At 48.9% G+C, this 25251-nt stretch overlaps 1 protein-coding gene across 1 annotated transcript; it reads right to left on the reverse strand.

Annotated features, from left to right (window-relative positions):
* Window positions 1-1297: 1297 nt before the first annotated feature.
* Window positions 1298-21981, reverse strand: LOC100382572 (uncharacterized). Its single transcript, NM_001366797.1, has 7 exons — window positions 21748-21981; window positions 2860-2908; window positions 2469-2777; window positions 2289-2337; window positions 2105-2199; window positions 1863-1987; window positions 1298-1483 (listed from the first exon to the last, which is right to left on the reverse strand). Exons 1-7 carry the CDS (start codon window positions 21909-21911, stop codon window positions 1426-1428), a joined length of 849 nt encoding a protein of 282 aa, NP_001353726.1. The 5' UTR covers window positions 21912-21981; the 3' UTR covers window positions 1298-1425.
* Window positions 21982-25251: the final 3270 nt, after the last annotated feature.

Below are 25251 nucleotides of genomic sequence, written 5' to 3' on the forward strand. Positions count from 1 at the left end.
ATGCTTCGTAGCCGAAGATCCTGAAGAAAGAAACACCTTCAGCAGATCCTCTCAAAAGTAGTGCTGAAGCTATCACCTATAAAGCTTCGGCATAGTGACATGCCTCAAGACAAAGGAGTGAACCGACTTAAAGATGAAATGACCAATAAACCCATGATAGTTTGTGTCATGACTGTAATCGATTGTAAAGGGCATAAATGTAATTTCACACAGGCTGCGCCCTGTGCCTATAAATAGATGAACAGTACCCCCGTACTGTTCACGCAATCTTGTAATCACTTGCACGCGACACTTGGATTATTGTCTTCTGTCAAGACGAAGGTATAAATGCGATTAAATGTTATGTTTTAATATTTAAGCTTGTATAATGAAATATATGAATAAGTTTATGTGTTTTGGTATATTATTCCTTCATGTTTTATATTTTATATTTCATCTTTCATTATTTCATTATTTCACAACTTTATTCACGAAGGTATGACCTTCGTGATTTTTGCTCATGACCTTCGTCCGAAGTTCATTATACCCTTGGTAAGATAATGCTTTAATGGACGAAGGACATTAACATTTAACATTTTATGTTGTCTTATTTTTAATTCAAAGCATTTGAGAACAAGTCCCCAACAGCACCTATCCTTTCAAAAAGGAATCAATAGCGAACGTACGCTATCCAACAGAAGTCCCCACCGATATGACTATTCATCCTTAAGAGAATGCTGGAACGAAAGTAAGGTCTTCCCTCGAAGTGAAATAAAAGCAAAGGGCAAATCAACTAATTGTTCTAATACCACCTCCTCCTGTATCTACTATTGGTTAACTGAAAATTCAAAAAAGAAAAAGCAAGGGTCGTTGCACATCTTCTGTACTTTAATATATAGAGACTTTTGTATTAAATAGAAAGAATGAGACGAGACAACCGTTGAGACCAGTGACTTTATAGTTTTATTTTTATATTTATCCGAAAGGGTGACACGATGTACTAAGGTGTGATAGAAAAAGAAGCAACCTTAGATAGAAGTGTATGAAAAATAAATATCCATATATCTAAATCTTGATTTATGGTTTCTTTTATGTTTTAGCTTTAGTCTACCGTAACTTACTTAGACCTAAAATACTTTATTGTTATTAGAGTTGTTGCTTAAATTTTAAGTAGTTTTAATTCTCACAAATAATCATATTTTTTTGTCGGAGGGAATACCGAGTAAACAATAAATTACCATCGTCTACCAATGTGCTCCAACCGAACATCGGATTAATTTGCCTGAAAACTAGCAAAAGTTGCTTTACACAAGGTACGTAGTAACTGATTTGATATTACTCGCTACAATTCATCAAAGTAATAAGCATCATCTACTGTACATATATGTTATATTACTCGCTACAACAACAAAGACATGTTGGGTAAACTTTGATATCATGAACACATCACCCTTCTAGTGACGCCTTGCCTGGTAAACCTCTTATTGTATGCTTGCACTGGAACCTGTAAGAAACATCAACAAATTAAAATCGAGTGACCACAGTCAGGAGAGAAATTTATCCTAACTAGAACTCAGCTTAAGAGTTAACCAACATGGTTTCCCTCATCCAGAACCGTCATAACATAGAAGTTACTATTCAAGCATCATAATTCAATACACTATTCATGCATAATCAAATAAATTGAAAAACAAAACTGTTCATCTATGGCACAAATTTGCAGTTTGACAAGGCAGCCCTGAAACCTGATTTATAAAAGGTATGGAAATAATTCGTCATTAAGTATGAGAAGACACTAAATTCAACATTCTAAAAGGCATGGAAATTGTGGAAGAATCCCATAGCTGAATCAATTGTGAGAGGATACCACAAAGAAAAATTACCAAATAACATCTGAAAGAGAAGATTCTGAAGTCGAACATGGGGAATCAACAAGAGGCATATGGTGCTGGTTATGCCCTGAACACCCTGATTTACTGCACTTTATATGCATTTGAAGAGGTACAACCTGAGGTGAAAAGTTTAGGTTCATGGCATTAACCTTGGGGAGTTGGCTATATATTACAGAGTGGGGCAGATAAACACAAATGAGTTATGTAAATTAACATTGACAAAAGGATAATACCTTTTTGCTGTAACGAAAATCAAGCTTTGGCAGGAAATCCAGTGGTAGCTTTAATGTACTGGAGCATCTTACCAACAAAAACAACTTGCTAGGTCCTTGAAGAAAATACAAATGGAAATGCCGTAAGTTAAAAGTGGACTGTGAACTCATCCAAACATATATAGCAAAAGAGAAGACAGAATACCTGTGTAGGACAGACTCCCAGCTCCACGTGATACAAGAGCACGGATAGCCTAGAAATATACAAGTTCTGTTAATCATTCAAAGAGGTCAAATTCTAAATAGATGCTGATATAATATAAGAACTCATGACAAGTCATTGCATGTATTCATGCCTAGGAATGTTCGTGCAATAGTAGCCCACCTTCCGAGAAACAGATTGGGCTAACTTGGTTAGAGCATGTTCTTTGGCACTTCCTGGACCAAAGATACCATGAGAAATTGTAATGTCATAAACAAATAGGGGCCGTACAAGGCTTCCTCCAAGTATCAGGACAACTCCTTCAATGCTAGAAACTTCATCAAGTGCGTGCTGAAGAGAACAGAGTAAGGTAGAGATGCCATTCATCAACTTCTCGTGCTTCTTTATTCTACGTCTAACCTCCGTTTTTCGTGTGTTGTACTTTCTCCGATCAGATGGTTTGAGTTCAGCTGGTTGTAATGCCATTTCTGTCTACAAATAGCCATGATCCGCAAACTGGTTACTTTCCAAAATAGATGGTCGTAGGAAAGTGTTTACTGAATGCTGAACTTACCATTTCCTCCTTTAAACTTGCAAATTCATTTTCAAGACTCGGCAAAACCCTGACAAATGAGCAAATTTAAGACACTCCAAATTCTTTGATAATTAATAGCACAGTACATACCCAGCCTACTCTAGATTACTAAAAGAAACTGTCTTCATTTTTTATGCATGGATATATATTGAAAAACACTCAACACAGTAGCCCCAGGCAAATAAGGCTTTGGAATGCACAATTTGAATAACTCAATCAATAGTGACTAGTTAGATACACGTACATTGCTACGGTTTCTCTATATTGAAATGAAAGATATTATAAATAAGAAAGATTTTCTATAACACAAGCAGCTGATAGCTCAGTTGGTTGACGGAGCTGTGTTTCAGGCAGTCCTGGTTTCAAACCCTATCAATCAAGCTTTTTGGACGCTTTTTTTGGTGGTTATTTCCTTGGGCGGGCGTGGGTGGCTTCGCTGGGCGAGCACCTGTGCGAGGGGAGGGAACGCATGACAATGTAGCCACTTAAATATAGTAGAGAAATTGTTGTGATGTTAGTTTAAAAGGTCAAGTGGTGTCCAGGGAAGACATCTTTAGGTATTTAGAATTAATGCTACAGAGAGATGAGGATATTGATGAAGATGTTAATGTACTATACGTGTATTTAGGATCTAGTTGTATTTAAGATCAATGCTATAGACTATAGAGAGAAGGGTGGATAAAGTGGCATCAAGCATCTAGACAAGAGAGGACCATAGAAGCTAAAAGGCAAGTTTTATAAGACGGTGGTGTTGGAACTTGCTCTTCTGGACAAGTAGATCCAACGGGAAAGCGGAAAGAGTATTTGCAAAGTTTGTCGTGAGATGGCAAAAGCTTTGTTCATCTGCCCCTGTGAGGGCACTGTACGGGGGTATTTATAGGCACTCGAGTGGCCACCCGTCCCTTGTCAAAGACGTTTATGCCCTTGAGTACCTGGTTTATCCCCAGAATATTCCCACGAGGGGAGGTTACAAGCAGTCATTACAGTAAAGGCTATTACAAACACGGCCCGTAATACGCTTATCCTCGCGGGGCCCGTTACCGTGGGCCGAATCCTGCATGGGCCTCCCGGGGCGGTGACGACGTGAGACTCGTAGACTTCGACAGAGCCTTCGCCTTGCAATTCGTCTAGTCGACGTCTTCGGCTTCTCCGGGCGTGTTCTGTGGATGTAGTCTTCGTCGGAGTGAGGAGGCGACGAAGGCGTCGAGCGAAGGGTAGCGTGTTCACCTTCGCCGTAACATCTGCCCTCCGAGGGACCAGTTCGACTAAGTCATCTGGTGCCGAAGACGCCACTAGATGGGGGATACGCTGCCCTCGCTCGAAGTGGTCCCGCGGGGGGTTTTGAAATGTGACCGTTGATGGACGTGTTACTGTTGGACTGCGTGTTTCCCGAAGCGCCGCGTCCTGTTTATAAAAAGGCGGTCGCGGCCGGGACTGTTTCTTACCCTTGCGTGCGCCGTAGAAACCCTAACTTTTGCAAACCGCTCGCCTGCCCTCCTTGCTCTCTCGCTTCGAAAATCTAGCCCGCGTCAAGCAGACGGCGCGCCGCCGCCGACGGTACGTAGCAATGTCTTCTTCCTCATCTGCTGCGAGTGCGTCGTCGGCCGATCCTTCGTCCGAGGATACCTTGAGTGACTTGGTGGTGACGGAGTTGCAACCGGGCCACACTGGAGTTCGGCACTTGGTGTGGCCCGGTTGCAACTCCGTCACCACCAAGTCACTCAAGGTATCCTCGGACGAAGTCACTCAAGGTATCCTCGGACGAAGTCACTCAAGGATCCCTGAGCCTGAGGGCGAATTGGTTGTGTTTGAGGCATTTTTCATTGCCGACCTTCGTCTCCCAGCGCATCGTTTCGTGGCGGAGGTTTTGCGAAGGTTCGAAGTGCAGGTCCACCAGTTGACACCTAATGTCGTGGTTGCGCTGGCGAAGTATGTTTGGGTGGTTGCTTCTTACGGCGGGCAGTCGTCGCCAAGAACTATTACCTGCACTGGTAAAAAAGGAAAATAGGAGATAAGATTGCACAATTTGGATCGTGCACCTTTACGCCGAGGACTGGAAAGACTTCGGCGAAAGTTGTGGAGATAGTCCCTTGTGCCAGGAACAAGTGGGGCAACTGGTGGGACTTTTGGTTTTATGTTTCTTGTGGGGAAGTCGAAGATCTGCCTGGGCTCCCTCCTGCCATTATGTGCTCTCACTGCTATGTGGCGTTCCCACGATTCGAGGTGGCGGAGGATGATGAGGACGAAGGGGCCCTTCGGTACGCTGCCCGCATGAGTAGCGGGCGCGATTTGGTTGAGGAATTTATTGGTTATGGAGTGTGTCCCTTGGCACACGGCTGGGTACTTGGCGAAGTGTGCCCCCGCCGGATGCCGACCCTGGGCGATCAGTTGGTGCGAAGTCCATCATTCGCTGTGGATTTGCGGGGCCAGAACCCGGCCGCATTTGTGCGCGAAGTGGAGGCCGAGGCCGCGAGGATTGTAGGGCGATATGTGTCGAAGACTGAGACCTTGTGGAGCTGGGATATCCGCATTTCGAATGTTCGATTGAATCGTGTTTTTGAGTTGAACCGTCTGTCGTATGGCGACTACCCGGGAGACGACGATGTCGTTGTTGGCGATCGCCGGGGAAAGAGGGCGGTGGCAGCGGTCGACGAAGGCCCTTCGCGGGGAGCAGTGCCGGCTGCGGCCACTAAGAAGAGGAAACTAGGTACAGCAGCTGAGGGGTGGGGGGCTTCCGATCGTTTTGTCGTGGATTTAATGGGAACTTGCGCGGCTCTCGGGGAGAGGATGTCTTCGTCCGAGCTCCGGGAATCTTCCGCGCGAATGTTGAAGGTTACCGGGGGTCGCTGACCTAGAAATGTTCCGATACCCCGGGCGGCCGGCGAGGACATTCGTACATCTCGATTAGCTCGTGAGATGAAGATTTTTCCTTACAGGCGGAATGTTGCTGCTGTTGTATCGGCAGTGATGGAAAATGCTCGCGGGGAGTCGCGAAGTCTGCCGCCCCCGGCAGCAGCAAGCCTCCGCCGGGTGCGAAGGCTGCCGTCCCCGGCCCTAGCAAATCGCTCCCTGTCGCGCCCACGCAGGAGCGAAAGCCTCCATCTCTGCCACGTACTGCTGAGACGGAGGTGGGCGGGGCCGAAGTCTCCATGGATATTTCCGTGGATGACTATCTTGTGGGCGGCGTCGCGATGTTCGACGCCCATACAGGGCGGGGACCTGTTGGTGAGTTTTTTCTATTATATATTTTTTTAGATCTGGGTGTTTGACAAGACTATGGTGCAGGATCGGAGGCTGGGCAACTGGTTGTTGTCCAGGCGCTGGTGGCTGCTGGGGCGAAGGGGTCTTCGCAGGACCCATGGTCCAAGTTTTGCGCAAGCGGTGAGATCGCTTCGGCCGTCGCCGCTAAGGACGTGGCAGGCTCAGTTGCGCAGCAGCTGAAGCATGTAAGTAGTCTTCAGCAGTGTGTTCTTCTTATATGACATCAAATTTGACGGTGTTTGATGCCAGGCGGCCGCCTTCGCCGAACGGATTGCGTCGGGGGCCCTGACCTCGAAGTTCGCTGCCGAAAGGCGACGACTCGAAGGAGGATTGAGCGCCTTCGGACGCAGCACACTGAGGCTATGCGGGACAAGTCGGCCATGGAGAACAAGAGCCGCAACCTGATGGATAAGCTGTCGGTTGCGGAGACCGAAAAAGAGGAACTCGGACGCCGGCTGGCAGCAGAACAGGAGGATGCTGACAAAGCTTGCGCGGAGGCGCAGGTTGCGCGCGCCGAGGCTAGCCTCGCCCTCCAACGTGCTGCGGAGGCGGAGGCGAACCACAGGAGCCTGCGCGGCTATTTGGACAAGGCGGAGGCCTCTACCCGCACAGGGGTCGAACGAGCGCGTGCGTTGCTCGTGGACGCGTACCGACAGCTTGGTGCGCGTACGGCCTCCTTTGATGCGTCCGGTAAGGAGGTGGGCCTCCGCTTTCTTGGATGGTTGCAGGAGGAACTAGAGGTCCTTCCGTCGATCGTGACGGGTCTCATGTCCTTCGCTTCGCTCATCACCTGTGAGGGAGCCGCGAATGCCTTGTCCCGTGAGGGATGTAGGCACTTCAAAGTCTTTGATCGGTCCGACGAAGACTTCGACCGTGAAATCTTCCAGGTTGAAGACGCGGTGCTAAAGCGGTCCGCTAGGGCGCTTTATGATAGGATGTGGGGCCCTCACGGCTGTGATACTGTCCGGGAAAGGTCTGATCGGGCGATGGAGCAGGTACGGATTGTTATTATTTTACTTTAGTGTATTTGTTGTGAAGAATAGGTGCTTATGTTTGGTTCTGTTTTTGTAGATGGCGAATGATGAGGAGGTTGAAGAGTTGGAAGATTTGGGGAGCACGATGCCTCTGGCGGAGGGTGCGAGGGCGGGGACAGAGCAGCCAGCGCCGCCAACTGGTGCTAGCGAAGGTGACCCTGTGGTTGCCGCCGTGTTGCCTGAAGACACTTCGGTGGCGGCCGTGCCAGCTGCGGAAGACCCTGCAGCGTCGGTCGGCCCTTCACAGGTGGCGGGATAGAGCTAGGGGCGTTGGATGTAGGGTTTAATTTTTGTGATACTGAAAATCGGTTGCTGCGCAGGTTCCGACGTCTGGGCCTGCGCAAGCAACACCTACTGATGGTACTAATTTTGTGACGGCCGCGAACACAGTGCCTGCTAATGATAGTTTGTCTGGTCCTGAAGCTGTGTCTTTTTCGTCTGATGGTGAGTTCGAGAGCCCGTTTTCCTAGACTGAAGAGTCTTCGGATGAAGATTTGAATTATTTTGCCGCGTTAGATGTGGCCGCGGCGGAGTCTTCGCCGCGGCTGGAGTTGGGCGAATCGTTTAATCCCCCGGCTGGCGCGAGGTCCGAACGCCGACGACGAAAAGTGGTGGCAAAACATAGTGTTGGCGAGATGTCGCGAAGTGGTAGGCGACGTCGGATGGGGCTGGAGCGAACCCGTCTTCGGGTAGATCGGGGTGGCCAACGCGATTTGTTGTCCTCGTCGTTTGGGACGAGTATTGGTGAGGGGGATCTGCGGAATATGTTTAAGGGTGAGGAATTGAGAATGATGTTGTTTAATTATCGGGAGGCGGGCATTATCCCGAAGGCTGAGCCGATGTAGTGTGTGATGTCCTCACTAGTAAGTGGAAACGCTACCCTCCCTCGGCTCGTAATAAAGAGGGAGGGGAGCGCGATTGTATTTATTTGTGTGGTGGGGCTGGTGGCCCTTCGCTGTAATTTGTGATTGTCCGGTTGCACCCTTAGGCGACTTTTGCACGTTGTCTTTTAGTAAAGACTTCGTATTGCGCACTTGTTGTGCTTGTCCGGCTGCACCCTTAGGCGACTTTTGCACAGTTGTCTTTTAGTAAAGACTTCGTATTACGCACTTGTGCTTGTCCGGTTGCACCCTTAGGCGACTTTTGCATGGATTTGTCTTTGAGAAAAGACTTCGTATTGCGCACTTGTTGTGCTTGTCCGGCTGCACCCTGAGGCGACTTTTGCACGGATTTGTCTTTGAGAAAAGACTTCGCATTGCGCACTTGTTGTGCTTGTCCGGCCGCACCCTTAGGCGGCTTTTGCACGAATCTTGTCGCACGCGAGGGAAGTCTACGCTACCTGTCGCGGTGACTTCGAATCGGTCGAATGCCGAAGGTCGTCGAATCGGTCTTTTTCGACATGGTGATACTTGAATATTTTTGCGGGGGCTTTTCACTAGTGTATTATTACATGGCTCCGCCTCGTTAAAAACCTCACCCCCCGGGAGGAAAAGAGTGGGGGCCGGAGAATTACAAAGGCGCGTAGGCCCTGAGACTTAAACGAAAAATTTCCTGAGATTATCGATGTTCCAGTAATGTTCTAAGTCTTCGCCGGATGATGTTGCCAACCTGTAAGCACTAGGGGATGCCTTCGACTTGATTATGAATGTACCTTCCCATTTCGGCTCTAGCTTGCCCAGTGATTCTGTTCGGGTGGTCCGGACGAGTACGAGGTCCCCTTCGTTGAATTCTCTTGGGACGACTGCGTTGTCGCGCCAGGCCTTGGTTTGAACCTGATATTTGTTGAGAGCCTGCAGGGCGAGGACGCGGTCTCCGTCGATGAGATCTTTGGAAGTTAGTTCGTCGATATCGGGGACTGCGGATTTGTTTCTTCGGGGGGACCCGTGTTTCAACTCTTGCGGTGTCATGGCTTCGGATCCATACAACAGGCGGAAGGGTGTGAACCCGATTGCCTGGCACTCTGTCGTGTTCAGGGCCCATACCACTTCGGGTAATTGGTCGGCCCATTTGCCTTTTTTGTCGTCAAGAAGCCTTTTCTTGATGGCACTGAAAATCTTACCATTGGCGCGCTCAACAACACCGTTGGATTGTGGGAAGTACACCGAGGCGAAGACAGGCTTGGTGTCGATGCAAAAGCAGAAATCCCTGAAGTCTTGGTTGTCGAACTGTTTGCCGTTGTCGACTGTGAGTTCGGACGGGACTCCGAAGCGGCAGACAATGTTTTGCCAGAAGAATTTTTGGGCGGTCTTCGATGTTATTGTGGATACTGCCCTGGCCTCAATCCACTTTGTGAAATATTCGACGGCGACGAAGGTGAACTTAAGGTTCCCTTGAGCTGTAGGCAGTCGTCCAACGATGTCCAGCCCCCAGCGTTGAAGCAGCCATGTATGGGCGATGAGTTTGGTGAATTGTGAGGGGCTGTCTGAGCGAGGGGAGAATTTTTGGCATGCTTCGCATGACCTTGTCACTCGATTGGCGGTGCAGATTATTGCGGGCCAATAAAATCCCTGACGAATCACTTTGGCAGCGAGGGCCCTAGGTCCTGAGTGGGAGCCGCAAGTTCCGCTGTGGACTTCACGGAGGATTGTCATACCTTCTGTTTCAGTTATGCACTTCAGCATGGGCTGGCTGATCCCCTTTTTGCACAGCTGACCCTCGACCAATGTGAAGTCCCTGCTTCTGTGCTTTAGTCGTTTGGCCTCATTGCGATCGCTTGGATGGTAGTGGCCTTGCATGTACAGTGTTATTGGTGCCCGCAAGTCTTCGGCCATGATGAGGTTGACGATGCGGTGGCCTTCGGTGTCCTAAGTTATTTGCAGGCCTTCGGGGTTACGGACAGCTGGTGTGCCAATGACGTGGTAAAACACATCGGAGGGCAAGGCCTCGCCCTTGGCCGCCGCCTTGGCCAACGTGTCGGCCTCTTCGTTCTTGGCACGGTCGACATGCTGCAGGGTGAAACCCTTGAATTGTCTCTCGAGGCTACGGACAGCTGTGAGATACTGCATGAGCGCAGGGTCCTTCGCGGAGTATTCCTTCTCAACCTGGCCGGCGACTATTTTGGAGTCCATCCTGATTATGCATGTGGTGACACCGAGTGCTCGTAATTTGCAAAGTCCCAGGATGACGGCTTCATACTCTGCTATATTGTTGGTGCATCTGTCGGACTCCAAGGCGAAGCTGAGGCGTGCTACGTACCTGTACTTGACGCCTGTGGGTGATGTTATGATTGTCGCGGCGCTTGCCCCCGCATGGCACCACGCGCCGTCGCAGTGGATGGTCCAAACTTTCTCTGGGGACTCTTCTTGTTGCCATGTTGGTCCTGTCCAGTCAACGATGAAGTCTTCCAGGACTTGCGATTTAATCGTTGTTCGAGGTTCGAAGGTGATGTTGTACCCGGAGAGTTCGGCTGCCCATTTGGCGATTCGGACGGATGCCTCCGGGTTCCTGAACAATTCTCCCAGACCCCTGTCCGAAGTGACCCATACTTTAAATGCCTCAAAGTAATGGCGCAGCTTGCGCGATGCCATGACGACTGCGTATGAAATTTTTTCTAGCTCAGTTATGTTGCACTTAGAGGCCATGAGGACTTCAGAGACATAGTACACTGGGCACTGTCGGGTCGTGCTCTCTCTGTCCTGCTCTTGGACTAACGCTGCGCTGACTCGGTTAGGGCTTGCAATGTAGAGAAGAAGAGGCAGCAAAGGGTCGGGGCTAGCAAGAGTTGCTAAGTCGGTCAGGTGTTGCTTGAGCGACTCGAAGGCCGCCGCCTGCTCTGGTCCCCAAGCGAAGTCTTTTGCACCACGCAATGTCTTGAGGAAGGGTAGACTGCGCTCTGCGGATTTGGAGATGAATCTGTTCAAGGTGGCCAATCTGCCTGTCAGTCGCTGGACATGCCTGGCTGACTGCGGGGGTGTCATGTTGATGATCGCTTGGATCTTGGTTGGGTTGGCCTCGATCCCTCGGTGTGACACTAGGTAACCAAGTATCTTCCCCTGGCGAACTCCAAAGACACACTTCTCGGGGTTGAGCTGAAGTCGTGCATCACGCATATTAGCGAATGTTTCTGCGAGGTCAGCCAGGTGGTCCTCTTTGTTTTTGCTCGCGACGACGATGTCGTCTACGTAGGTGAAAATGTTGCGGCCGACTTGACCTTCGAGGACCCTCTTGGTGAGGCGAGAAAAGGTTGACCCAGCGGTTTTGAGGCCTTCTGGCATCCTGATAAAGCAGTACGTGCCGAAGGGTGTGATGAAGCTTATGCTCGCCTTGTCTTCCTCTTTCATGTATATCTGGTGGTAACCGGAGAAGCAATCGAGGAGGGACATGACTTCGCATCCTGCCGCGCTATCGACTATTTTGTGGATCCATGGCAGGGGGAAGTTGTCCTTGGGACAAGCCTTATTGAGGCTGGTGAAGTCTATGCACATGTGTCACTTGCCGCTTTTCTTTTGCACCATGACCACGTTGGCGAGCCATGTAGGATAAGCAATTGGCTCGATGAAGTTGGCTTCCAACAGGCGGTGCACCTCGGCCTTGACGGCTTCAGTCTTCTCGTCAGACATTTTGTGCAGTCGTTGCTTTTTTGGGCGCACCGAAGGGTCGATGCCCAGACCGTGCTCTATGATGGTGCGGCTGACCCCGACCAGATCGAGGGCGGACCAAGCGAAGACGTCCTTGTTTCGGGAGAGGCAAGAGATGAGTTTTTACTTGTCTCGCGAGGTCAGGTCTTCGCTTATTATGACCGTTTGCTTAGGTGTAGCCGGGTCGAGGGGTACCGCCTTCGATCCATCGTTGCTTTGTAGCTGTGCCTTTACTTTTTCGTCGACGACCGGGCGGGTCCCTTCAAAACCTTCGCGTTGTGTCGTGAGGCAGTGTACATTCCATTGCCTAGGGACGAAGTCCCTTTCAATATTGCGTGCAGTCTGCTGGTTGCCATAAATTGTGATCACGCCCTGCGGACCAGGGATTTTCATGCAGAGGTAGAGTCCGTGAATGACCGCTTCAAATTTGTTGATAGAGCCCCGGCCCATTATGGTGTTGTATGGGTATACCATGTCGACGATGTCGAAAGTGACCTGCTCACTTCGTGCATTGGGTGCTACACCAAATGAGAGGGGTAGCTCTATCTTGCCGACGGGGAAGGTGCCTTTACCGCTGAAGCCATATAGAGGGTTGTCCGAAGGTTTGAGTAAGCTGTGGCTTATGCCCATGCGATCGAAGGCGTGCAGGAAGATGATGTCAGCTTGACTGCCGTTGTCGACCAGGACTTTATGTAGGTCCCAGCCGGCTACACTGCAGTTGATCACCATGGCGTCGACGTGAGGGGCGCTGCGTATATCAACGTCTCTGGCGTCGAAGGTGAGCGATACATGAGACCACCTTGTTTGTATCACTGGGCCGGTGAGGGCGATGTGGCTCACACTTCGGTAGTGGTCCCTTTTCTGCCGCTTCGTTTCGAAGTTCACGCTGGACCCTCCGGTGATCATATGGATGACTCCACGATATGGTTGTTCGGCGAAGTCTTCCTGCTTGGGTGCTTAGGGGTGGTTATGGTGTTGTGGATTTGGGTGTTGCGGAGGCGGTGGTGGCAGAACCTGCACTTCTTGACGGTGCTGGTACACGTGGTTGGGTAGATGCTGGACGTGCTCGTTGTTGTAGGGTTGTTGGTGGTGGTGGTGGTGGTGGTATGTGTGCGCGACAACCCTCTGGTTGTCGGCTGGCTGTGCTCTGGACATTCTGTCCCTGGTGGCCTTTGTTTCTGGACAGTCCCTTGTTGGATGTGCGCAGTCCTCACCATGGAACAGACAGTAGAATATGTGTGGCTGTTGCGTCCGTCCTCGGCCTCTCCCTCTGGTGCCATTGCCGCGGCCTTGGGGAGGGTATTCCTGACGGCGAGCAGTTTCTCCGGCTGGGTGCTGATTGGCTATGTTGTGCACCTGTTGGTGGCTGCGGCTGTCACGTCCGGAGTCTGGCTGCAAAGGCCTGGTACAAGTTCTGCTGGACTGCGGAGGGTCCTTAGGCTTCCTCTGAGACTCAACCTTTCGTTGATGCAGCTCTTCGGACCTGGCATACTTCTCGAATAGTTGATATAGCTCTTGGAGATTTTTGGGTGGGTCCCTGATGCAGTGACTGTACAGGACGCCAGCCCGAAGGCCACTGATGGCGTAATGGATCGCGATGTGGTCGTCGATCGATGGCAGTTGCGACTTGAGGGTCAGGAATTTCCTGTAGTACTCGCGAAGGGTTTCCTTCTCTTGTTGCTTGCAGAGGGATAACTCGGCCAAGGCATCGGTATCAGGTCGATACCCTTGAAAGTTGAGCAAGAACTTGTCGCGGAGTCCTTTCCAGGAGTCAATGGACAGTGGCGATAACCTGGTGTACCAAGTCAAGGTCGGGCCTTCGAGTGCGATGATGAAAGATTTGGCCATTATGGCGTCGTCCCCTCCTAACGATGCGACGGCAACCTGGTAACTCATGATGTATTGTGTCGGGTCAGTACTGCCGTTGTATTTGGGGTAGGTGCCAGCCCTGAAGTTGGCGGGCCAAGGCGATGCTTGGAGTTGCGGGGCTAAGGGGCTTCGCTCATCGAGGTAATTGATCCCTTGGAAAGCTGTGGCGTGCGGAATGAAAGGGCCGCGATGTGGTATGAATGGTTCTCCGGCTTGGACACGCTGCTGGAGAGGTAGTCCATGCTGCAAATTGTACTGGCCCTCGCCCTGCATGAGCGCGATTTCTTGCTCTAGCTCCCGAGCTCTCTGCTCCTCGTCTTGTATCATCTGGCGCACCTTGGCCTGCACGGTGACACGTTGGCGCTTGGCCTCGAGGATGTCTTTCTGCTTTTGGAGGTTGTGGTTCTTGATGCGCAGGGCCCGCAGCTGTAGCTGGTCTTCGGCTAAGATACCGATGACTTCGTCGTCTTCTATTGCGTCTTCGCCCTCTGGTCGAGCGAAGCCTGGTGGTGGTGCTTGCGGTACGCCTCCGGAGCTGCAAGTGCGTAGGGTGCCTTCGGGGGTGGGTGGTCTTGGCGCTGTCTTTTGCTGACAGCTTCATCTTCGAAGGCCTCTTGGGGGGTGTTGTCCGCGAGGGCCTTGCCTTTTTTCTCCGCCAGTAGCGCTGCCTTCGCTGCTTCGTCGATGGATGGGGCTGCCTTCGAACTAGCTCGTTTGGGGGCCATCGCGGGTTTTTTTTCGTAGCCCCCACGGTGGGCGCCAAATGTTGGAACTTGCTCTTCCGGACAAGTAGATCCAATGAAAAGCAGAAAGAGTATTTGCAAAGTTTATCGTGAGATGGCAAAAGCTTTGTTCATCTGCCCCTGTGAGGGCACTGTACGGGGGTATTTATAGGCACTCGAGTGACCACCCATCCCTTGTCAAAGACGTTTATGCCCTCGCGTACCTGGTTTGTCCCTAGAATATTCCCACGAGGGGAGATTACATGCAGTCATTACAGTAAAGGCTATTACAAACGTGGCCCGTAATACGCTTATCCTCGCGGGGCCCGTTACCGTGGGCCGAATCCTGCATGGGCCTCCCGGGGCGGTGACGACGTGAGACTCGTAGACTTCGACAGAGCCTTCGCCTTACAATTCGTCCAGTCGATGTCTTCGGCTTGTCCGGGCGTGTTCTGTGGATGTAGTCTTCGTCAAAGTGAGGAGGCGACGAAGGCGTCGAGCGAAGGGTAGCGTGTTCGCCTTCGCCCCAACAGGTGGTTAGACCTGCTATGTTGTATGGTGCAAAATGTTGGCCTATAAAAATACGATTTGTTCAATAGATAAATTTTGTATAAATACATATGTTGCGTTGAATTTATGGCCATATAAGAGGGGATCGATTCGAAAGTTGAAATATGTGATAGGCTAGGGGTAACACCAATTAAAGAAAAGCTTGTCACATCCAATGGAGATCTCCAGAGACACCAGCGCGTAGTGGGATCCTAAGGCGCGATAGCAATGGGAAGAGAGAAAGGGGAAGAATGAAGTTGACATGAAAAAAGACAATAAAAGGAGACTTGAAAAGATGGAATATACTCAAAGTTTTAGTCTTGAATAGGAGTGCATGGAAAATAACTATCACATGTGCCATAAAACCTTGACTTATGGGTTTTTGGATTTTAATTCTAGCCTATCCCCACTTGCTTGGAACTAAAAGACTTTGTTATTGTTGTTGAATCATTAGTCGAATTGTTGGGTCAGGGCTCCCATGAAACAAGAACTGCTAATGACCAAGTGTATAGGTGTAGGGGGCATGTGTCCTATGTTTGGGTAATACAAATATCACAACTCCAAGCTCCAAGTGTACATTGTTTTGCCTTGAGTGCGCTATGAGTACAATGTTGTTTCTGGCTATTGAGTATCAACCTACTCAATGGTATCAGAGATATATACACTTCATCAAGAACTCAAGCACCAAAAAGAGTAGTCTATAACAATCTAACAACTCCTTTCTTGTGAGTGACTCTACTTAATGGTGTAAGAGATAAATACTTCATCAAGAACTCAAGCACAAAAGAGAATAATGTAAACCTGTTTGGACAATGCTTTTCTCGTGAGCGACCCTACTTAATGTTGTCAGAGATATATATATTTTATCAAGAACTAAAGCATCAAAGAGAGTAGTCTCTCTTGTGATCATTATAGGAAATTTTAGTCTACATGTGAACACCTTGTTGTGGAACTCATTGAGCATGAAAACCAAAAACGGAATAAAACTCAACCTACAGTATTTAACAAACTAAAACTGTTACCAATGATAGTAAATTGAAAGGTTGGGAAATAGTAGATTGATTATATTGGGGTGCATAGCACGTACATATATATAGGCAAGGATGTCCTGTATTTATAGAAACACCACCAATCAAGGAGATCCTTGCTTAATTACAACTACAAGGAACCAAAAGAGGCAAGGATGTCATGGGTTTATAGAAACACCACCAATCAAGGAGATCCATGTCTAATCTACAAGAAACCAAAGAGGCGCACTTGGATGTAGTCAGGGCAGCTGTCGGCCTTGACCCTAGGACCAACTGGGCCTATAGCCTAATACGTTAGTCTAACATGCCTCCGCAAGTCGAATTGTCGGTACCACGAACATTTAAAGTATATCGAAATTCAATAAAGACCAAAGAAGGCAACCACAAGGTGAAGATGTCGGCCTATAGAGACGATGTGGGAACATGGAGTACACGAACATCTCCAACTGCAATGCGCTCCCGAACGAAGTGAAGATCGACATCGATGTGTTTGGTGAGTTGATGCTAAATGAGGTTGTAGGACATGTAGACGACATTAATGTTGTCACAGTACACTAACGAAGCGCGTTGTAGAGGAGCATGCAGCTCGAGAAGTTGTTGTAGCCAAGTAACCTCGACCAGTGCATTGGCCACAGCGAGGTATTCCGCCTCAATGGTGGACCGGGACACGGTCGACTGACTCTTAGAAAACTAGGAGATCAGATTGTCGCCTAGAAATACCGCATAGTCGAAAGTGGACTTATGCATGTACGGGCAACCAGCCCAAACTGCATCTGACTACGCCACAGGTTGTCCTAAGAAGGTCGCAACAGAAGTCCAAGGTGGAGGGTACCACGAATGTAGCACTGTTATGGTCAGCGTTTGGAGCTGATGTTATGTGGTTGCTAGTATTGAGGGCAAAAATTGTTGAGGGGCGGAAGATGGCTGCTACAGTACCCGCGTGCTACAGTGTCGCTGGTACTGCTTGCTGGATGGGGTTGCAAGGGTTTGAGGGCGACGGCTAGGGTTTGGGGCGCTGGGGAGGCCGGCCGCAGGGCTTTGCCCACGGTCGGCAAGAGAGAAGGGATTTCCTTCTAATATCTTGCTTACCTTCAATTGATACAATCCTTCTCCTTATATAGAGAGGGTTACTTGACCTCTAAGCATTATATCTAATCTTATCTCTAATTCTAATCTTATCCCAAATTATCCTTATCTTTATCTAACCTACCTGAGTGGCGTGCTACAGTACCGACGTCATTGTAGCGGGCCCTCTTGGGCCCTGAAACTACACCCCTCCTGGGCAAGCAGGTTGTCCTCGAACTGCAACCTAACGATGACTCTGCTAGACACAAACCTGACACCTAAAAATAAGCCTTTTACATCTTGGCTTATTTTATTATTCCAAATCTGAAATATATTGTGACTCTTTTTTTTACCCCTTAAGATGAGACGGACACCTTCAACGCACTGGACCTGCACGTGTGCAGCCACCGGGATCCCATGGACGCCATCTAGACGAAAGGGGAGCGCATGGACGGCCACCTAGAATGGGTCACAACAATGACCAGCGGAGGGGCCCTTGTGGCGGCCGGTAGCGGAATGTGGTGGCGCTAAGCAGTGCGTCCTCACCGATGACAAGGAGGGGAGCGCCTTCCCTACCGTCGCTATCGTAGAGTTGGAGTTCGTTGCCCACGAGACACGCACCATGCTCGCACTTGGAGACAACGAGCCAGCGTGGTTGCTGATGGTCGTCCGACTAGGCGAGGTCGCGCCCCCGTGTGCCGTGGTCAACCGCCACCAATGATGCCCCAAGCGTCTGCCGACGCACCTCCTGCAGCCACCGGAGCACTAGGAGGCCACGCGCCGCATCCTACAGCCACATCACCGCAGACAACTTGCAGGCACTCGCCCGCGCAATCGCCTTCCTCTCCGCGAGCTGCTGCAAGGTTCTTGGGACGACTGGTGCCGCTGCTTGAAGATAGGGTGTTGTCCTTGCTTACGCGCTAGGAGGCAGCGTGTGGCAGCCTGTAGCTGTGTTGTCGATGCCCGGATGCCATCCACGCCCCCGTAGAAGATGCCATCGCAGTGCTGCTGTGGCGGGAAGAATGGGGGCGGTGAACAATGGGATCAATGAAGGAGTGGTGGGAAGCAGCCCAGACTGCTGCTCTCCTCGGTGGCTAGGAGCCGGCTGGCCGGTTGTGGCGGCGGCCAGTTGACCGGCTGCAGAAAAGGGTCGAGCACCGAACTCGCATGCAGGACATGCGGCGCAGAGAAGACCTCCAAGATGACTGGAACCGGCGTCGAAAGGGCAGGAATGCCCCTAAACCATGGTAGGCCATACTGTAGCAGGGGCGGCGCAGAGGACGACGGTCGTCTCGCAACAGCTGTCAGGGGCAAGGAGGGCGCCATAGCGGGCGCGGTGGGGATGCCCCCATAGCCGGGAAGGTCATAGGGGTAATCTTGCGCAGCAGAGGGGAAGACGTGGGACGACAATGAAGGATCGATCACGGACAAGGCCGGCGCGGGCTGGACCTGGATCGCCTCCAACAAGGCGATCAGCGCCGGTAGGTGGTTGATGATAACGTCTAGGAGTCCTGCACCTGCCGCTGGAATGCGATTAAGGAGTCCTGCGACCGGGCGCAGTGGGCGATGTGCTGGTGGCGGCTGATGCCCCAGAGGTCACCGGGATACGAGTCGCCGCGGGGAAACAGGAGGCTAGGGAGGGTCGTCCGACATCCTAGGATCAGCGAGGTCTCTGATACTAGATTGTTATGGTCGGCGTTTGGGCTGATGTTATGTGGTTGCTAGTGTTGAGCGCAGAATTTGTTGAGGGGCGACAAATGGTTGTGGTGCTACAGTACCCGTGGTGCTATAGTGCTACGGGTAATGTTCGTTGGATGGGGCTGCGAGGGTTTGAGGGCGACAGCTAGGGTTAGAGGGAGACAGCTAGAGACAGGGGCGTTGGGTAGGCCGACCGCAGGGCTTTGCCCACGGCCGCCAAGAGAAAAGGGATTTCCTTCTAATCTCTTCCTTACCTTCAATTGATACAATCCTTCTCCTTATATATAGAGAGGGTTACTTGACCTCTAAGCACAATATCGCCAAGAGAAGTTGGAGGGAACCGGATCCTGGTTTGGGAACGTAGCAGGAGGAGGGAGTGTCGCCTGATGCTGAAGAGGTGGAAGAGGTGCCGGTTGGGGAGCAAGCCCAAGAAGACCACCAGGGGGCCATAGAGACCAGGCCTGAGGGAGAGGGCACATGGTGGGCTTCCCGGAGCGCTGCTGCTGTCCACCAGGGGAGTTGTCGGGCCACATTTGGATGGTGCTTGTCCATGGGTTGAAGAAGGACGGCCAGGGGGCACCACCTCGATCGCCTCCGTTGCGGCGATTTCGGTTGCGCCGCCCAGAACCGCCGGGAGGAGCACTGCTGTTGGTGCTGGTTCTAGGGTGGCCGATGTGGGAGTCGAGCGTGATGAAGATGAAGCAGTGGCCGGTGGTGTAGTAGTCACAGGTGTCTTGTTGTTGTAGAGTGTCGTGGCTGCCGAGTCCGGTCTCCCCATGAGTTCCTCCAAGATGAGGTCATCACGGACCTTTTGGAAAGACGGGAAAGGGTTGGAGCGGGTGATGATCATGCGAAGGTTCTCATACCGCGGGTTCAAACCACGGAGAAGTGTGAGGACGAGCATCTGATCGGTGACCGGAGTGTTGAGATCAGCCAGCGCGTCAGCAAAGCCTTTCATCTTCTGGCAGTATTCTCCAACGGTGAGATCGCCTTGGACGAAGTTGCGAAATTGGGCGTCGAGGTGAAGAGCCTGCGTCTCCTGGTTCTCGAGGAACTGATTTTCCAGGGCTATCCAGGCGTGACGATCAGTGCCGCCACGCTCGCGGATGATGTCTTTAAGTTCGACGGAGATGGTTCCAGTCACCCAGGAGAGGACAATATTGTCCATGCGATCCCAGGCAAGGTCCTCGAGGAAGACGGTGCTGCAAAGGACATGATCAGCGAGGGAGAAGCGCTTGAGGGTGAGCAACATTTGATCTTGCCTAGGAGAGAAGTTGGTGGAGGTGACTTCTAGAACAATGGTCAAAGGGACCGGATGTTCTGGATGCCTGCCGCTTGCACATGGAGGTTGGCGATGACAGCGGCTTCGTATTCGCTGCTGGTGGAGAAGATGGCGGGCCATCGGGCTTGAGCGTGTCACCTGCTTCTGGGCGGCGGCGGCCTTGGCTTCCAAGACAGCGACGATGGCGCGCTCTTTCTCCAGGACGGCAACAGCAGCTTGAACACGGGTACGGGCGTAAGCGGCATCCTTCTTTGCCTGCTGAGCAGCGCGGAGGTGTTCGGCGAACTGTTGGAGGAGGTCAACCTCTTCTCTCTCCTGGCATGCTCGCTCCTTAGGGGTGAGAAGGTGGTCACCCATGGTGGAGGTGGGGGAGGGCGACGGAGGGTGGGCGGGTAGGGGATGGGAGGGAGGCGACTAGGCGGGTCAGCCGCTGGGTCGGAAGCAGAAACAGATAATGGCTCTGATTACCATGTTAGAAGAGAGGAATGAGGAAGAATTTGTGTATAATATTGGGACAAATGAACCATTACATATATAGGGTGAATACCCTTGGAGGCCAAGGCATCTAGGGCCGGCCTACACTGCCTGAGAAGGCAGGCTATTCTACTATGGAAAGGGATCAATCACACGCAGGTGAAAGGAAGGATATACCCTATCAGCCTAATATAGAAATAGAGATATTCATTCTAATAGAGGGGTTCCCAACCATGGGTGCTACGGTGAGGAGCGCCGGAGTAGGGGAAGATGCAGTCGTGACAGCGTGCTATGGGAAGCAGAAGTGGGATCGGGAAAGGACTCGACCTCGTGATAGCATGAAGAAAGGTATAGCTAGAAAGTAGTAGATTGATTATGTTGGGTTGGGTGCATAGCACGTACATATACATAGACAAGGATGTCTTGGGTTTATAGAAACACTACCAATCAAGGAGATCCTTGCCTAATCTACAAGGAACCAAAAGAGGCAAGGATGTCTGGGGTTTATATAAAGACCACCAATCAAGGAGATCCTTGCCTAATCTACAAGAAACCAAAGGGAGGTCAGGGAAGCTACTACCCTTGGCCCATAGGACCAACCGGGCCTATAGCCTAATACATTAGTCTAACATAAATGACAATAGTGATCAAACAATATACGCACAACCGAAAAAAATCCGAGATTGGGGAGCTAAGCATAGACCAATAAGCAGGTTCCAAATAAAATACCTCTGGAACCAGGACAAGACAATATCAAGGAAACGTTCAGGTAAAAGAGGATGGAACTAATAGTACATATAAAATCAAAGTGTACAAAAAACTATATAGAAGCAACTGGCTTAATGTGCAAAGAATCTCCCGGTTTAAATAATTATGCAATGAATTACCCAGTAAATCACAATAAACTGACAGATATTTGTTGGGGCAGTCGAACTGCATGTAATGGTCTAATCAACTAGAGTCAGTCAATCCAATGTTGTCATTGCCCTATCAGGCGAATTGCTCCATAGCATAAACACTGGAGCGTGACCTGATCCATCGTCAAATGAAGCTAATCCAAACCCTAGTTAGATTAAATGACCCGAAGTTTGCTCTAGGCAACGACAAGGGCGGGTTCAATCCAATCCAAATTAACCAAAACCAAAGTCGCGCCCGATCAGATATACCACGAAAACGTAATATCAACTGCCGCAAATCGCTAGATTAGACCCGAAGCAAAGAATTTACACCGAAAACCACCATATCCGCCATAGATTATACCAAATCCAAGATTGCACAGGCGAAAATAGGGAATAGATCGAGTATTACGAGGGGATCTGGTGGTGCATGTAGAGGACGAAGCCTACGAGCTCCTTCAAGACGTGGAACACCTCTGACCGCCGCAGTGCTGCCGTCGCCGCTTGCACCTCCACAGGTCCTATACCCCGCTGTTGGGCGCCGCCGCCTCCGCATGAAGAGATGTCAGTCTCCATCTCGTCGTGATCTCGCCGCCCCGTCCCGCTCCACACCCACCGCCGACCGTTAATACGAGTTCGAAATTTTGGGAAGGTTGGTTGCTCGGTTGGGCGGAACGAAGGTCCGGTGACTAGCCGACCCAAAATACCCGACCTAAATTTAATCCGAGATATTCAAAATCCAAATTTTGTTCCCAAATTTCAGATATCAACTCTAAAAATCCAAAATTATTTTGAGTAACTCGAATACCACCTCTAGTATTCAAAATAACCGAATTACACAAATTTTCTAAGACTTATGTTATTTTTAATTGTCAATTTATATATCTATAGTTATATGTAAGTGTGTATGATAATATTAAGTTGAAACTTGTGATAGCAAACTGCATATGTGTTTTGTAACATTGAAAGTTTCCTATGCCCGGGAACAGGATCTGGATGTCGCGCTAGAGAAAGGTGAATAGGCGGATAATAATTATCACTTTAAAACTGGAAATTTTTACTCTACTCGAAGGTTCGATCGCAGTGGAATGAAAGACCTTTCGAGTAGGTTGCAGCGGAATAGAAGTTCCTGTCTTAAAATACTCTGCACTTCGAAGACAGCTTGAACCACATATAAATATTGAAGTGCAAGTATAAACAACAAATAAGACACAGAAACAGCACACAGCACAGAGCAGAGCACACAGACACAGGAATTTATCCCGAGGTTCGGCCAAGCCTGAAATGATTGTCTAGTCCTCGTTGGAGTTAGCCACACCTTGGCTTGTAGTCTATTTCAACTCCTTCCTCCGTTTGCTCAGATCTGCCAGTGCGACAGATAGAGCCTTCCACTATGTTGATATCAATTACAACGATGTCGTGGCTGCTTACAATCTTCTCGACAGCACTCCGACAGAGTAACAATGCGCTCAAAATTTTGCTCTAGCTCTCAGCAGCACTTCCCCTCTCTCTAAAGGCTTATAACTTCGTCTGTACACAAACTAGAGAGATACACTTGTTCACTTGTGTTGAACCCTGTTAGCTTTGCATTAAGCATCTGTTCAACACTTAGCACACTTGTTAGTCCTTTAATTGGGTTGTCATCCAAACACCAAAACTCACAAGAGAGCTTTCAATCTCCCCATTTTTTGTGATTGATGGCAACACAATTAAAGCTTACACAAGAATAAGATTTAAAGCACAAATTTTGAATTCTAGGTTTATAGAATGCTCCCCCTAAATATGTGCTTACATTAAAATCTTAACTTTGGCTTTATATGCCAAATTGTACATACTTATGCTAATTTGAAGCATTACTACACCTTAGCACCTGTGGGATGCATTGCGTCAATAATTAAACAGTGATGCGTGTTGGGGGCCTTCGTCTCCCGAAGGTCCTCAAAAACATGATTTGATAATGTTTCTGGAGTATAATACATGAACAGGTACCTTCGGACTGGGATCAGAACCACAGTGTGAAGAAGCACAAAGAATGCGAAGGTTGGCGCAGAGCCGAAGCTATGCGCAGGGGAGCTTCGGCATGATAGCAGAAAAGGGAACCGACTTAAAAGGGAAAAGGTCATTTAGACCTCGATGGATTACTATAGAGTCATTAGCAAATGTAAAGGGCATGAGTGTAATTTTACATGGGCTGCGTCCCGTGCCTATAAATAGATGAACAGTGCTCTCGTACTGTTCACGCTGACTTGGCATTTGCTTTTGCGTCACGCTCGTACCCTTACCTTCTTTTAAGCCGAAGGTACATTTGTAACTTGATATCATTTCTATTTTTCTATGATAATAAAATAGAAATGAGTTTATAATAATACATAATTATTCATGTTATCTTTCACATTTCATATGATTCTCTTTTCGTTACCATATGCTGCACTGATGAAGGTATGTCCTTCATAACCTTCATCCGAAGATCATTATATCATAAGGGAAATAATGCCTCGAAGGACGAAGGGCATTAACGTTTAACATTTTTTGTGTTGCCTTGTTCTTAACTCATAGCATTTGAGAATAAGTCCCCAACATTGGCGCCCACGACCACAAGGTTAAGATACAAATGCACAGAATCAGAGTTAAACACCAATTAAATGGATATACCACAGGAATATCAACCTACCACTAGTCACCATTAAGATACCAATTTAAAGCACCAGAACCAAATGGATATCTATTACAGGACAAACACAATAGATATCAATTGATTCATATCATCGGAAGCACTAATTATGTATTATCACCATATAATACAACAAGAAGCATATGATCAGTATTATCAACAAAACTAACACATTCTTCCTTAAGATCATAGGACCTCAAGGAAACCCCTTTGAGTCCTTTAGCACACAAAAAATTAATCTTCACCCTCTTAACACTTAAGATAAGCTTTCCTCTCAGGTCGAGGTAAGCTTTAATGCACAAATTCTCCCCCTTTGACATCAAACACCAAAACCATATTCAAGCAAGAACATAGGATGATGTCAAGGGACAGCAGGGTATTAAGCAGGTAAAATGCAACACACTAACATTACGCCCCCTTACACATTAAACATATGCAACACAAGCATTGGAGGAAAATGATGGTACAAATACGCAAAAAGGTCAATACCTCCTTTTGTACCTTTGTCGTTGTTATGATGTACTTTCCATCTAAGTAGGCGGAGTTGCTTTTGTCATCAATTTAAGATTTCTATCTTGAAAGTTTTATCTCTAGGGAGCTCCTTCACACTTGTGGCTGATCCTTTATCCTGACATTTTCTTGTTGCTAAGACACCAAACTTAGAACAAGTTATAGTATTATGGCATAAGATGAAGCTTCTATTCTGGTGATTACCAAAAGATACCAATTGAAGCACACTACCAAGGCTATCGATTGAAAGATCATCACTGTCATAGCTCCATGATATTTAAAGATAAGCATCTAGGATCACCAACTATTATAGAGCACGAGTAATCTTTAAATACGTAATTACTTTAGATACCAATTACTCGACTTGTAGTGGTACCGAAGTCCTGATTGCTCCATTTCTTGCTCATCTTCCCTTTTCCACCTTGGGACTATATAGGATCACTCAAGAAATAGTTAGTATCAAAAGACACAAGTTATGCGTGCTCCCCGTAAAGTTGTGCATCAAGTATTTGAATGACTTGCACCTTGCACATTCTAGCTTCCTCAGAACTAGAGGGGATCACAACATACCTTTGTCTAGGCATAATATATCAATTGCATCACAAAAAGATACCAATTGAATAGATGACACAATACAACTTATGACTAGTGGAAACAATGCATGCCTCAAGTTATATAACATTTTAAAAGCAACCTAGACATGCTTCACACATGATGATCATTGCAACGCATATA

Source organism: Zea mays, chromosome 3 (genome assembly GCF_902167145.1).
Source record: "Zea mays cultivar B73 chromosome 3, Zm-B73-REFERENCE-NAM-5.0, whole genome shotgun sequence".
Classification (NCBI taxonomy): domain Eukaryota; kingdom Viridiplantae; phylum Streptophyta; class Magnoliopsida; order Poales; family Poaceae; genus Zea; species Zea mays.

Excerpts from the sequence above, each read along its gene's own strand:
- LOC100382572 (NM_001366797.1), bottom strand. The coding sequence starts at position 21,911 with ATGGAGACTGACATCTCTTCATGCGGAGGCGGCGGCGCCCAACAGCGG. Across the intron at positions 2,200-2,288 it reads TGGGAGTCTGTCCTACACAG|GACCTAGCAAGTTGTTTTTG; the intron begins GTATTCTGTCTT and ends ATTTTCTTCAAG. Across the intron at positions 1,988-2,104 it reads ATTTTCGTTACAGCAAAAAG|GTTGTACCTCTTCAAATGCA; the intron begins GTATTATCCTTT and ends TTTTCACCTCAG.